At 56.9% G+C, this 15125-nt stretch overlaps 1 protein-coding gene across 4 annotated transcripts in view; it reads right to left on the bottom strand.

Moving 5' to 3' along the window:
* Window positions 1-15125, bottom strand: part of SEMA4B (semaphorin 4B) — a 45800-nt gene that overhangs the window by 11810 nt on the left and 18865 nt on the right. For all 4 annotated transcript variants that reach the window (XM_059678056.1, XM_059678058.1, XM_059678057.1 and 1 more), the window contains 2 exons: window positions 2213-2376; window positions 1983-2045 (listed from right to left, as the gene is read on the bottom strand). In XM_059678056.1, the coding sequence (XP_059534039.1) occupies window positions 1983-2045; window positions 2213-2376 (227 nt within the window). The remainder of the gene's footprint in view (window positions 1-1982; window positions 2046-2212; window positions 2377-15125) is intronic.

Raw genomic sequence — 15125 nt, forward strand, 5'->3', positions numbered from 1 at the left:
GGGCGGCCTTGGTCCCTGAAGGTCCTCGGTGCAAACGGATGGTCCCTCCCAGCCCACATGGGGAGGGGGCCACAGCCCAGAGCAGGAGACACTGGGCCTGAAGCCCGGCCCCAGGCTCACGGGCAGCCTCCGAGAGCATCTAATAGCGTCTCCACCCTCTGATAGCTCCCCAAACCTTTCTCCTCTGAGGTCTTTCCTTTTCATGAATGGCAACTCCACCCTCGCGGCTGCTGAGGCCCCAAACCTCCCGGCCAGCCTCCAAGTCCCACCTCCCACACCCGGCATTTTCCCATCGGGAGACACCACCTTCTCAATACACCGGGCATCTGACCAGGTCTCCCTCCCTGGTCCAGGCCACCAGCACCTCCCCTTCCTCATCCTCACCGCATGGAGGCCACTTCCGCCACTCTTGACAAACGCCAGGCCAGGCCCCTCCTCTGCTCGGCCCTCCCGTGGCTCCCCAAACACCCCACTCGGAGTAAAACCCACAGGCCTGCTCCTCCTGCAGGTGCCCCCTGTCCACTCCCTCACCGCCTTCTCCTCTTGGCTCAGAGGGCACTTTTTTTTTTTTTGAAGGAAGTGTGTAACCGGACTACCTTTTACACTGACTGATTCTTGCCTGTTGCTCTTGCCCGTTGTTCACAATTAAATCTCCAGTGTCCAAAAGCACCTGGGCACAGAGCAGGTGCTGCCCAGCCAGGGTGGCTCAGTGGCTGGACCTATGAGCAATCCCTGGTCAAGGGCACAGGCCCGGGTGGTGGGCTGGATCCCCAGTGGGGGGCATGCAGGAGGCAGCCGATCAATGATTCTCTCTCGTCATTGATATTTCTATCTCTCTCTCCCTCTCCAAAATCAATAATAAAAATTATATATATATATACATATACATACATATACATATATAGCGGGGCCTTGCCTTACGAGTTTAATGCGTTCCGTGACCGAGCTCGTAACTCAAATTACTCGTATGTCAAATCATTAAAGTGAACGAGTGAGACACGCGATGCGGGGCTGATGTTGTGGCGTTCACTGTGACGTTCGCTGCGCCAACTAGCGGTGGGGTATCTGAAGCTGGCTCGTAACCCGAAGTTTAGCTCGCAGCTCAAAGCAAAAAATCGGCCGAGAGACGGCTCGTATCTCGAAAAACTCGTTAGTCGGGACACTCGTAAGTCAAGGCCCCACTGTATATAATTTTTTTTTAGAAGATACTACGTGCAGAATGAAAGAAGTCAGGGTGTCAGCACTTGAACCTGTGTCTCGATCCCAAGTCCGGCGCTCTTCTGCCGTCTCCTTAGCGGCCCCCGCTGCACTCAGGACCAGCGGCCTCTGGGAATAGTGGGGAGTCCTCCAGAAGAACCCCCCGGACTGGATGAGACCCGCACCCACTGGTCTGGCCAAAGCCAAACCAGGACCTGTCAGACCTGCCACATCCGGCACCATGTGCAGAGGGACATGACTGCTGTCCCCACCCAGTCGCTGCTCCTGCCGGAAGCTCACGTTTATCTGGCACTTGTTCTGTCCCAGGTGCCTTATGCCTATGACCTCACTGAATCCTCACTCACGGTGGGTACCGTGAGGCAGGCATCACTATCCCCATTTTATTTTTTAATGTATTTTTATTGATTTCAGAAAGGAAGGGAGAGGGAGATACCCTGCACACCCCCCACTGGGGGATGGAGCCCGCAACCCGGACATGTGCCCTGACCGGGAATTAAACCATGACCTCCTGGTTCATGGGTCAATGCTCAGCCACTGAGCCACGCCGGCCGGGCTACTATCCCCAATTTACAGATGGGAACACTAAGGCCCAGAGCAGCAAATCTACTGGTCCAGGATTCAAAGCCAGGTCTGGCCATCTCAGAAGCCTGTGCCCGCCCACCACAGCCGGCTGCACCTGCTCCCACTCCTGCTTCCGTCCCGGGTCCAGGACCACCGCCCTCCATCCCGCCTGCAGCCCAGGCCGCCTTCAGGTCCCGGCTCACCTGTGGGTCCTTGCCCTTGAAGCTGCACTGGTATTTCCTCTCGGCATCTGCGCTCCACAGCAGCTGGGGAACGAGGCAGCCGGTGAGTGTGCATGTGGGAATGGAGGGTCTGCCCCCCACCACCCCCAACTCCTTTCCCCTCTCTGCTTGCATCATCCCCGGACCCAGGAGGTCAGTCTTCCTGTCCGCCTTCCCCACTGCCACCCTCTGCCCCGGGCATCGTCTCTCACCTCCTGGTACTCGCCGCCCGGCAGGAAGCTGGCGCTGCTATTGAGCGCGAAGAGGGCCTCTCGGGCCCCCACGTACAGGGTCTCCCCGTCCCTGCTCAGCAGAAGGGCCGTGTAGTTGGAGACGTTTTCGGCTTGGAATCTGAAGGATGGTCGCTCTTCAGAGTCTGGGGAGAGGAAGATGGACATTAGCTGGGGGCCACCCCTCCCACAAAACACCAACTTCTAGAACCAACCAACATAGGTCAGCAAGGCAGTGGGTGGCAAGGGGCCAAGGACAAGGGGACCAGGCTTACAGGGAGCAGCATTCCCGCCTCGCAAACACTGCGCAAGAAACAAAGGCACGAAGATGAACGGAAAAGAATGTTAATTGTCTAAAAAAAAAATCGAAACCACCTCCATGTCCCAGTACGGGGGGGCTGGGTGTGAAAATCAACCCTCATACTTCATGGGACAGAACACAAGCAAATGGCAAAAACGATGCTTTTTCAGAAGCCCCAGAAAAACAAGCAAAGTTTCATAAGAAAGGCCTGGTCAAAATATGACGGGGACGTCCCTAGCCGGCTTGGCTCAGCGGACAGAGCGTCGGCTTGTGGACCAAAGGGTCCCGGGTTCGATTCTGGTCAAGGGCATGTCCCTTGGTTACAGGCTCCTCCCCGGCCCGGGCCCTAGTCGGGGTGCGTGCAGGAGGCAACCCAACGATGGGTTTCTCTCACATCCATGTTTCTCACTGTCTTTCCCTCTCTCTCCCACTCTCCTAAAATCAATGGGAAAATATCCTCGGGTGAGGATTAAAAAAATAAAATAAAATAAAATGACGGGAACTAAAATACGAAGTGATGGTTTTTGAGCCCGTGGCAGAATACAAGGAAGGAGAGGGACTGCACACTCTCCTTTGCGTGTGCAGACCCAGAGAGAAGGCCTGGCAAGCACCGCGCACCCCTCGGCCCCTCAGTGACCACCAGGATGCCCGGGCGACCTGTGGCTGTGAAACAGGACATTCATGTTCTCAACCTTGACTTCAGGAGCCTGAGCGTATGACAGACAGACACTGATGCTGGGGACGCGGGCAGTTAGGAAGTGGAGTCTCTCTTGTCCTCTGAGAGCAAAGGGCCACAGATACCGTCAGCGATGACGGGGACAAGGCACTGAGGGTTTTGCCTATTAATTTAAACCGCAAAGGTAACCAAAGAGAGTGCAGGAAATGTTTGGAAGAGGTGCGGAAGGGTCTGAGTGCTAGACAGCCTTATTTCTTGCTTTTTAAAAATATTTTACATATATTTTTATTGATTTCAGAGAGGAAGGGAGAGAGAAACATCAATGATGAGAGAGAATCATTGGTCGGCTGCCTCCTGCACGCCCCCTACTGGGGATCGAGCCCACAACCCAGGTATGTGCCCTGACCGGGAATCGAACCGTGATCTCCTGGTTCGTGGGTCCACGCTCAACCACTGAGCCACACCGGCCGGGCTAGACAGCCTTATTTCTTATCGGCAGCAAATCAGATAAGCCAAGAATAGGGATATAAGCATTTTACTAACGTACACAGAGAAAACCGCTGTGTAACAAGAAGTGTAAGTGACAACGGTTGCCCCTTTTAACCGGGCCTGGGACTGCCGAAGAGCGAGGCAGCTGTTGCTTTTCACAGCAAGTCCTATACTTAAAAAAATTATGTGCATGTACCCTTTTATTATTATTGATTTCAGAGAGGAAGGGAGAGGGAGAGAGAGAGAAACATCAATGATGAGAGAGAATCATCGATCGGCTGCCTCCTTGCATGCCCCCTATTGGGAATCGAGCCCAGGCATGTGCCCTTGACCGGAATAAAACCTAGGACCCTTCAATCCATAGGCTGATGCTCTATCCACTGAGCCAAACCAGGTAGGGCATGTGCATGTACTTTGATATAAATTTTAAATATCTTTCATTGTTATAGAATATGTAATGACAAGGAAATATACTAATGACATACCACTAAGCGAAACTAGGTTATAAAGTAGTATGTCTTGTTAGATTCTATTTTTTTGTATATGGGAAAAATATAAATATAGAGAAAAAAATCTGGAAGAATGAGTCACTGAAATGCTGAAGAGTGGTAGCCCGGGTAGGATTATAGGGAATTTCTTTTCCTTTTTCACGCGTTATCATTTTTGGATGCTACAGGTTGGACTTGGGTGATGCACAAGAAATGCATCAGAATCCTAGCTGGTCTGGCTCAGTGGATAGAGCTTTCTCCTGCAGACTGAAGGGTCCCGGGTTCAATTCCGGTCAAGGGCACATGCCCGGGTTGCGGGCTCGATCCCCAGTAGGGGCCATGCAGGAGGCGGCTAATCAATGATTCTCTCTCATCATTGATGTTTCTCTCTCTCTTCCCCTCTCTTCCTCTCTTGAAATCAATAAAAATACATATTTTTTTAAAAAAGAAATACATTAAAGAGGAGTACCAGGGCACCGTTTGTGCTTGGAGTGACTCATAGATTTGCAGAGAAATTATTCTAAAAATTCTAAGCAGCTGATATGAAAAGGAAAACAAGCAGAAAGCAGCCACCCTGCCCCAACCTCCGGCGCCTCCTAACTGACCGGTGGATTATGACCACGCAAACATATACAGTCTCATGAAGCAGAGGAAGCAGAAGGCCGGCCACATGCCAACAGAGCGGCTGGGAAGACGGCGTTGTGGGCGTTTCCACGGGGAGCGATTTTACATACCCCCAGCCTGGTTCCACAAGAGTGAGGAAAACACAAAGGAAAGAAGGGAATGAAACATCAACACTAAAATCGGGCGCAGAGGAGAACAAAACAAATCTGCAGAAAACATCGACTCCAGTGAGGAAGGAGAGATTCCCATAAGCAGGTCATAGGTCCGCACGCATCTAGTGCCGAGCCTCCCAGTGGCCAAGGAGAAAAGGGAAATGAGACTACCTCATCCTCGCTGTCCAAGAGGAGGAACACATACCAGCAACAAGCCTCCCACCTGGAACCGGAGTCGGAACTGAGTTGCAGGGGCAATGCACAGGGGAGAGTCCTGCCTTCATGTTCCAGAGCCCGAACTCGGCTGCCGAAACCACGCAGGGCAGCTGCAGTTGGAGCTTTTAAGGCCTCTCTTTAAACTCCTACGTCCAGCATCACATTCCTGACTCCTCGCCACTTTCTATGGGCACTTTACACGCTGGGAGGCTCAAGCCACGTTTCCAACACAAACCTCCCGCTTCTCACAACCAAAACTTCCCAACACGTTGGGTCCCAATGATGTTGCTGGTGCTCAGGCCAATGAGCCGATGAGCTGACCTTTCTGTGCTCTGCGCCTGCGAAGAACTGACCCCCCACTCAAGAGTGCCCTCCTGTTGGCCACCAGAGGTCCACTTGGGAAGGCGCCATGCTCAATGTGCTGTAGATATAAACTCTTTGCATGCGCACAACATACCCCAGGAGGTAGGGACTGCTATTCTCCCCACTTTGCAAACGAAGAGATCAAAGCTCAGAGAGATGAAGCAACATAGACAAAGCCACGCTGAAAAAAAAAAAATGAGTCTGCAGGGGGAGGCTGGCTCAGGAGGGCTCCTTCCTGAACCATTCAGTCTGCCAGCTGCACGGTGTGGCCAAATCACCCAGGAGATTTATTTATTTATTAAGTATATTTTTATTGATTTCAGAGAGGAAGGGAGAGGGAGAAATAGAAACATCAACGAAGAGAATCATGCATCGGCTGCCTCCTGCACGCCCCACACTGGGGATCCAGCCCGCAACTCGGGCATGTGCCCCGACCGGGATTCGAACCGTGACCTCCTGGTTCACGGGTCGACGATCTACCCCTGAGCCACGCCGGGCACTCCAGCGCCAATGCCGTGGGCCTGGGACGGGGCCTAAAAATGTGCAGTTTGACAAGCTCGGTGATTGTGGAGGAGAAGGCCCAAGGACCACAGTTTGAGAAGCACATAAGGTCTTCTGTAAGGCAGTGTACACGTCACCTCACTCGGCTTGGGTTTTCTCATAGGCATCACGGGGATAACGCAACAAACGTAAGACTCCCAGCAGCCTCATGAGGAGCCAGTGAGGCCAGGGCACGTGGCTGGCATCCCTCCAGGGTCCTTAAGCAAGGGCTGGCCCTACTGTGCCCAGGCCCGCCTGCAGAGGGGGACTTCCTAGTAAGTCTGGGCAGGAGGCTGCTCTTGGCATCTGCCCAGATAATACAGAGGTGTCAAAGGTCATCCGAGAAAAAAGCTGAAGTCCAGGTGGCAGCTCGGCCCCACTCAGGCCTGGAAGGGAGGGGGCAATTGCCAAGGGTCACGCAGACAGAGCACAGCCGCCTGGAGGGGCAGCCCGGGCGCCAGCTGCTCATCCGGGTCCAGCCCAGCCCTCCACACAGCCAGCTGCTCCAGGGCCCCGCACCTCCTCCAGGCGCACTGGGAGCACAGGGACGCGGTGCAGGGACGCAAACGCCTCGGAGAACTGAGTGAAGGGCCCCTCACGCCACAGCTTCCCACTCTGGGGGTCACTCCTCCTGCGCCCCCCTGCCCTGGGCCTCCCAGAGTCAAAGTCCTGAAGGTCTTGTCCCCCATGGTCCCCCTGCCCTGGGCCGGCTTCCTAATTGGAGTCCCAGTGAGACAAATAAAGAGCCCTAGCCAGTCTGGCTCAGTGGACAGAGCGCCGGCCTGCGGACCGAAGGGTCCCAGGTTCAAGTCCGGCCAAGGGCATGTACTTTGGTTGCAGGCTCCTCCCCGGCCCGGGCCCTGATTAGGGCATGTGCAGGAGGCAACCAATCGCTGTGTTTCTCTCACATCGATGTTTCTCTGTCTCTCTCCCTCTCTCTTCCACTCTCCCTAAAAATCAATGGAAAAATGTCCTCAAGTGAGGATTAACCAAAACAAACAAACAAAACAACACACACACACACACACACACACACACACACACACACACACACAAAAAAAAAAACAAATCAGGAGTGCAGACTCCAGAAGCGGAGACCTGGGTTCAAATCCTGCCTCTGGCACTCACGAGCCCTCTGCCACCAGGACAAGCCACTTAACGTCTTGCAGCCTCACTTTCCTTATCTGTAAAATGGGGATAATAGCACCTCGCCTCATGGGGCTGTTATGAGAAGGAACGAGATTACGCGTGTAAATAACAACACACATAATGAGCCACGTTTGCTGACTGCTTACTCCCAACGACCACGCGCACGCTACCCACCCAGTGCTGGCTGCTGGCGCGGCGTCTGGCACACGACCAGCGCTCAGTGGATCAAAAACAAAAGCCCAGAGCCCTGCAGGAAAATCCAGCCAGGCCAGCCGGCCGGGGGAGCAGGGCGGAGGGAGCAGCGCCTCCCTCGTCCTCCTCCTGCGTAATTAAAACGCTGGCGCCCAGTGATGCCAACCCAGGCCTGCACCTGGTCACACGGAGCCCAGGCCAGTCTCAGGGCATCAGCTGCGAGGCGGGGAGGCGAGGGTCAGCCACGCGCGCACATGTGTGTGAGCTGGTCCCGGCTCCGTGCCACTCTGAGTGATGGTCTCACCCGGGTGGCCAGTGTGTGCCCGGTCCCCTCGAGTCACAGCACAGACGTCTGTGTGGGCCCTGCCTGAGCTTGCCCGTGTGTGTGTGTGTGTGTGTGTGTGTGTGTGTGTGTGTGTGTCTGCGCCCCACCGCAGGGCCTGTCCGTGCTTGTGTGTTCGCTCCGGGGTGCTGTTTGTGCAGAGGTGACAGGGAGGGGGTGCCTGGGCGCTCGGCTCCCCGGGGCGCCGGCACACCTGGGGGCTGCTCTTAGCTGCTGCGTGTGATGGCGGGTGCCTCGCTGGGCCATCCTTATCCCCTACGAGCGGGTCAGCCCAGCACCCAGGCCACCTGAGGCTGTGGCCGGTTTCCCAGGTGGGACGAAACCTTTGCCTCCATCCTGCAGACCTGAGCCGGGGGCTGTGCAGGGCTCCCAGGAGGCCGGATGGGGGTGATGTGAAGCCGGGCATGTCAGAGACACCCGCAGGGCCCGCTCCCCCACCCCGGGCCGGGGTATCGGCAGGAAGTGATGCGGAGACGGCTCAGTCCCCAGCCCCATCTGGAGGCTCACCTTCCCCTGTGACTCAGCCGGAAGTGGGGAGCCTCTGGAGTGAGACGGGAATAGGATCAGCACCTCCCCCACCCAGGAGGTCCCCACCCAGGCCAGCAGGGCATGACTCAGAGCCCCACCCCACCTTTCTCCCCTCGGCGGCTCCTGGCACCGCACGGCTGACCTGGCCCTCACGTCTCACCCTCCACAGGCCCCGGCAGGAGGAGGCCGGCGGCAACGACCAGCTTCCAGGGCAGTCAGAGCCGGGAAGGTGTCCCCGGCGGGGGTGGCCGTCCCGTCTCCCTCAGCTGGAACCGCAAAGTTCCAGAGGCTCTGGGCCCCGCAACAGTCCGGGGGAGCCTCCCAGATGCTCAGCAGGCGCCCCTGCTCCCCAGGACGCGCTCTGGACCCTTGGACCCGCTGTGCCAGCAGCAGCAGAAGCACCTCTGGGGCGGGGACGCTGACTCAGGGATGAGGGCAGCCAGCGACCTCGACACACGTCCTCCCTCCGCACTGCCCCAGCGCTGAGCAGGGCAGCCTGCTGGGCCAGGAGCAGTGGGCACACTCTGCCCTCACCCAACAGGGAAGTGGGGGGCAGGGGGGTGACTGAGCCCAGCTCATGGCATCCGGTGTTCCAGGGCAGGTACACGAAGGTCCCTGCTATCGCCCCCACCAAGTAGGCCCTGCCCAGCCCCCATCCCAGACCTCCCGGTGCCCATCTGGCCAGGGCGCCCTAACCCGGGACCTGTCATGAGCCCCAGCACCTGCGAGCCTGCTCTCCCACCCTCCCACCCAAGACGCTCCGCTGGGGGCTGGCTGCTTCATGACCCCTCTCTCCTGACGTCTCCGCTTTTCCTAAGGAAATCGGGGCCCCCAGGCGTAAACTCCCCGACTCCTCAGAGCCTGAGCTCTGTGCCATTAACCTCTGCCTCACAGAAAGCGGGTTTTTCCTTCAATATTTACCCCAGAAATATGCGTGCCTCCCTCCTCCCCTTTCTCAGCCAAAACCCTTCCAAGAGCCGGCGGCGCCGTCTCCATCTCTCCATCTCCGACCTCCCACTCACTGCAGTCAGGCCTCCACCAGCCCCGCGCACGCCAGGACCCACTGCCAGAGCCCAGGCACCCCGGGGCACGGCCTCCGTGGCACGTGGCCGTGGCCCCGTGGAGGTCCCCTGTCTTTGGGTGTCTGCCACACCAGCCCCAAGGTCACTTCCTGCCCCTGTCCCTCCCCCCAGGAGCTAAGGGCCTGCAGTGGCACTACCTAAGCACGTAGAATGACCAGCGCCTGTGATCCTGGCAAGGTCGCCGTGACACAGGCGTCACCACCTGCATTTTTCAGACGAGAGGACCCAGGCACGAGGGAGGTAACGTGCGCAGGTTCCCGCTGGAAGAGTGGGGGAGCTGGGCTTTGAACCTGGGCTGCTGGCTCCAGGGCTGCGTTCCAACCACCCTGCAGCCTCTCCAGGGTTTGCTTTTTAAAAAAAGTATTTTTTCATTGATTTCAGAGAGGAAGGGAGAGGGGGAAAAGAGAGAGAAACATCGGTGATGAGAGAGAATCATTGATCGGCTGCCTCCTGCACATCTCACACTGGGGATGGAGCCCACAACCCGGGCATGTGCCCTGACTGGGAATCGAACTGTGACCTGATTCCTGGGTCGACACTCAACCACTGAGCCACACTGGCTGGGCTCCAGGGTTGGCTCTTGAATGTCCTTGTTCCCTGGTGCCTGCCCTTGGCCCCCACATCCACGCCCAGTGCTTCAATGAACCGGACGCTGGTAACTCCCAGAGCTCTTCATCCAGCCAAGATCTTCCTCCAACATGCCACTGCAGGGCCCCTCCCTCCTGCCCCCTCTTCAGCCTGGGGTCTCTGTGGCACCACAGTCCCAGCTGCAAACCTTGCACTGTACTTCCTTCCTCCCGCCCTGTCACCCAAGGACATCCGATCCACAATCAAATCCTGCCAATGTTTCCTGCTCAGCGTTTTCCAAACGTATTCCCATCACTGTGCCTAGAATCATCCCCGTGCAGAACCAGGCCAGCACCCGCCCACCCCGGCCTCTGCAGCAGCCTCGCCCAGCTGGCTCTGCCCCCAGCCCCGCGGCTCCAGCTCCACCGAGGCCAGAGGGGTCCAGGGGACCTGTCACTGTCCTGGGTAAACCCTCAACCGTGCCCCACTGTCCAAGCCCCTGACTCACCAGCCCTTGCACATCCCCCTCCCCAACTGGAAGGCCCTTCCTTTTTTTTTTTTTTTTTTAAATATTTTTATTGTTTTCAGAGAGGAAGGGAGGAGAGAGATAGAAACATCAATGATGAGAGTGAATCATTGAGCGGCTGCCTCCTGCACACCCCACACTGGGGATCAAGGCCGCAACCTGGGCATGTGTCCTGACTGGGAATCGAACCGTGACCTCCTGGTTCATAGGTCAATGATCAACCACTGAGCAATGCTGGCTGAGCATGGAAGACCTTCCTTTTGACCTACTCCTACTCATCTGTCAAGACTCAGTTTCTTCTACTCCATGAGGTCTTCCTGAATCCCCAGCTGGGCAAGGGCCCCTCCTCTGTGGCCACATTTCCCTTGCACAGCTCCCCGATGCAATGGCCACACAGTTTCACCATGATGGGCTTTCCATCTATTCCATGAAGCTGACTGTGCCTTGAGGACTAACTATCTTATTCCTATTTATAGCCCACTAGAGGCCTGGTGCACGAAATTCATGCACGGGTGGGGTCGCTAGGCCTGGCTGGCGATCAGGGCCTATCAGGTTCCCTGTCTCCCTGTCTCCTACTTCCCTCACCGCCCGTGCTGCCACTGCACGGTTCTCCACCTCCCCCCTTCCTCCTTCCCTCGCCGCCTGAGTACACCGCCACCCACCCCTGGTTCCCTGTCCCAGCCCGGGGCCCAGCCCCAATCGGGTGATTGGGACCTGCCAGCTGTGGGGAGGGACTGGGAGGTTGTCCAGCAGGCCCCATCGGAGATCGGGGCCTGAGGGCAGCTCCTGCATTGAGTGTCTGCCCCCTAGTGGTCAGTGCGCATCATAGCAACTAGCCGTTCTGTCGTAACAGTTGCTTAGGCTTTTATATATATAGATAGATATTTGTATCACCTGGCCAGGTGCGTTCGAAAAAGTTGTTCGATTTGATAAGCATCTGTTGATTGAATGAATGACTGACAGAGTCCTAAGTCCCAATTCGGATGCTCCGGTCCAGGGAGGGGCACCAGATTCAAAGGGGGCAGTCTGGCCCTAGCCGGTATGGCTCAGTGGCTAGAGCACTGGCCTATGAACTGAAGGGTCCCGGGTTTGATTCCGGTCAAGGACACATGCCTGGGTCGTGGGCTCAATCCCCAGTAGGGGCTGTGCAGGAGGCAGCCGATCAATGATTCTCTCTCATCATTGATGTTTCTATTTTTCTCTTCTTCTCCCTTCCTCTCTGAAATCAATAAAAATATCTGTTTTTAAAGGGGGGGGGGCAGTCTGGAGGCCCTGAGGCCTCACACTCGCACTGCTCCTACTCTGCCCCCTCCCCAAAGTACGGAACACGCTGTCCTGGCTGGAGTCCCAGGGTGCAGACGGAAGTGTGACAGCTGAAGGCGCGGCAGGGAGGCGGGAGAGGCCACAGGGACCCGGAGGCCCACGCCTGAGTCCTGACTTGGATCCCCAACCAGCTGTGCAACCCTGGACGGGCACCTGCCCTCTCTGTGCTAGGAAGACCCAATAAATGCAGATCTGCTCCCAGGCTACGGAGTCACCAACAGCCACACCCTAGCCATGACCCCCCTTACCCAGCCTTCCTCCCCACCTTTGCTCCGAGTAAACACCACGCAGCCCCCATGCTTGCTGCTAATGGGATGGGGGCCCGGCCTTGCCAGGTCTTCAGAAGGGCTAAAACCTGGATTTTTATAGAAAACTTCCTGAGCGCTAAATACCGGTGAACCATTCAAGTTTCTCTAAAACACTTGGAGGCCAAACAAAACACATCTGCAGCTGCCCTGGCCCTGGCCCACGGCCCCTGGGACGCCACGCCTATTGGAGAGTTTTGCATCCGTCCGCCAGGCACCTCGTGCCCGGCCAAGGCTGCTGGGTTGGCCCTATTTCCGACCGGGCAGCACCATCGGGGGCCTCAGCTGGATCCCTGTCCCGTCCAGGGCGTGACCTCGACAGAGTTCTTTACCAGAGGGAAGTATAGCCCATCCATTATTCAAGGCTGGGCCGGGTCCCTGCGCTGCTTTTCTGTACATTTCACAGGTGGCGCGGGAGGCACCGGCTCCGATGGAAGGAATGTGGCTCCCGTGGCTCACAGCCGTGGCTCCAGGCTTGGCCCCCAGCCTTTCTGGCTGTGTGGCCATGGCAATGTGAACCGACCTCTCTGAGCCCCGGTTCTCTCCCCTCCCCTGTGCAAGATGGAACAATGTCCCCCTCCCCCCCCCCCCCCTCGCACACACCCAAGGGCAGTGCCTGGCACACAGTGGGCCATCTGGGAGGTTTCCTCTCTCTTGCTGTTAGCGTCTGTCTCAGAGGATGGGCAAGGGGTGGGGTGGGGGCAAAAAAGAGGCAGCAAGTTGGTTCATCTGGTCCCCTTCTCTCTCTCTCTTTTTTTTAATCCTCACCTAAAGATATTTTCCCGTTGATTTTTAGAGAGGGTGGAAGAGAAAGGGAAAGACAGAGAGAAATATCGATGTGAGAGAAACACATCGATTGGTTGCCTCCTGCGCACGCCCTGACCAGGGCCCGGGCCGGGGAGGAGCCTGCAACCGAGGTACGTGCCCTTGACCGGAATCGAACCTGGGACCCTTTGGTCTGCAGACTGACGCTCTATCCACTGAACCAAACCAGCAAGGCCAGTTGGCCCCTTCTTTAGGAATTCTGATAAAAATGAGGTTTCTGTCTACTGTCCCCACCGAGACCCCCCTCGCCACAGGACCCCACCTCTCCAAACCCCAGTACGCTATGAGGATGGGCTTCTCAGAGGGCCCACAAGTGCAGACCAGAGAGGTCCCATGGAGACCGGGTCGAGCTACATGTCTTTGACAAAATACTTCCCCTCTCTGAACCTCAGCTGTCTGATCTGTAAAATGGGGATAATGCACCTACCATGCAGGTGGACACAAGACAACGACAGCCTGGGGCCCCCGCAGCTCTTTGCCTGTTACCCACCTTCTACCTTCTCCCGAGCTCTGAACGCCGGGCACAAAACATGAGGGCACTGGCTGTGCCACCTAGGGGCTGGCGGGCTGGCTCCTGCCTTGTAGTGGGGATGGTCACAGACAAGTGGTGGCTACAGAGTGACTAGGGAGCCTGGCCGATGTGGCTCAGTGATTGAGTGTCGACCTATCAACCAAGAGGTCACGGTTCGATTCCCGGTCATGCCTGGATGTGGGCTCCATCCCCAGTTGGGGGCGTGTAGGAGGCAGCCAACTGATCAGTGACTCTCTCTCATCATTGATGTTTCTCTCTCTCTCTCTCCCCCTCTCCCTTCCTCTCTGAAATCAATACAAATATATTTTTTAAGAGTAGAAAGAGAGTGACCAGGGAGAGGGTACAGGGCTAGGAGCAGAGAAAAGGCTTGTTGCCTTGGGAAAGGCAGGAGATGGCATTACGGGACCTCAGTACATGTCCCAAGACGGCCGCCTCTGTGTAAGCCGCTCTCCACGCTGTGCATAGGGCAGCGCCGCCAGGACGGAGAGGTCAGAACGTGAGGCGGTGGGGGCAGGAGCCAGCTGGGGGGAGCAGCAGGAGTTGCTGAGGGCAGGCCTGCCTGGACCACCTGGACCTCAGGAGTCTCCTGTTCTGTTTGCTCCTCTCCCCCCTCGTCCCCCTGGGAAGGGCCCTATCAGAGCCCTGTCCACCCATCCTGAATACCCATGGGGCTGGGGGCGTGGGGGAGGGCACAGGCCCTAAGAAGGGGACACAGGAAGGAGTGATTGACAACACGACCCCAGCCCAGCCTTTCCTCCAGGCCCCGTGTCACCCCGCCTCTCTAGTCTGGAGGAGGAGCGAGCAGGTGTATCCAGATGTGCCCCCAAAGTTGTGCAAGCTCAGCGCTCACAGGCATTTCGACACCCCGCTGAGCGTGGGTCAGGCAGAGGGCAGAGTGGAGCCAGTGAGGGGCAGGGAGGAGGGCGGTGCAACCCAGCCCCGGGCAGCGGAGGCAGTTGGAAGAGCTGAACCAGGAGCACCAGGAAAGGGGACTAAAGGAAGCATCATCACCTTTGCTTCTCCCCCAGGGCAGTGGTGAGGAAGTCTGCACCACTTCCTGCCCGGCTGGCGGCCCTGACACCTCGCAGAGGGCCTGCATCCAGCCGGCGCTCAGACAGTGTCTGCTCAATGAATGGACAACCTCCCCAGGCTAGGCAGGCGGGAAATTCCCACCAAGGGGAGCAGGAGCCTCTGCCTTTATATATATATATATATATATATATATATATATATATATATATATATATATATATATATATATATGTAAATTTTATTGATTTCAGAGAGAGAGGGAGAGAGAGATAGGAACATCAATGATGACAGAGAATCACTGACCGGCTGCCTCCTGCACGCCCCCCACTGGGGATCGAGCCCACGACCTGGGCACGTGCCCTTGACTGGAACTGAACCAGGGACCCTTCAGTCCGCAGTCCAACGCTCTATCCACTGAGCCAAACCAGCTCGGGCTTTTGCTGGGGATGCCGCACGTGCCAGGCAGCGTGCCAGACTTTACAGCCATGAACCCCGTCAAGGTTCCTGCTACTATTCCCATCTCGCCAATGTGAAAGGGGGCCTGGAGGGGGCGGGAGCTCGCCCGGCTGTGGTGGCTCAGTGGTTGAGTGTTGACCTATGAACCAGGAGGCCACGGTTCAATTCCCAGTCAGGGCCCATGCC

Source organism: Myotis daubentonii, chromosome 21 (genome assembly GCF_963259705.1).
Source record: "Myotis daubentonii chromosome 21, mMyoDau2.1, whole genome shotgun sequence".
NCBI classification, from domain to species: Eukaryota; Metazoa; Chordata; class Mammalia; order Chiroptera; family Vespertilionidae; genus Myotis; species Myotis daubentonii.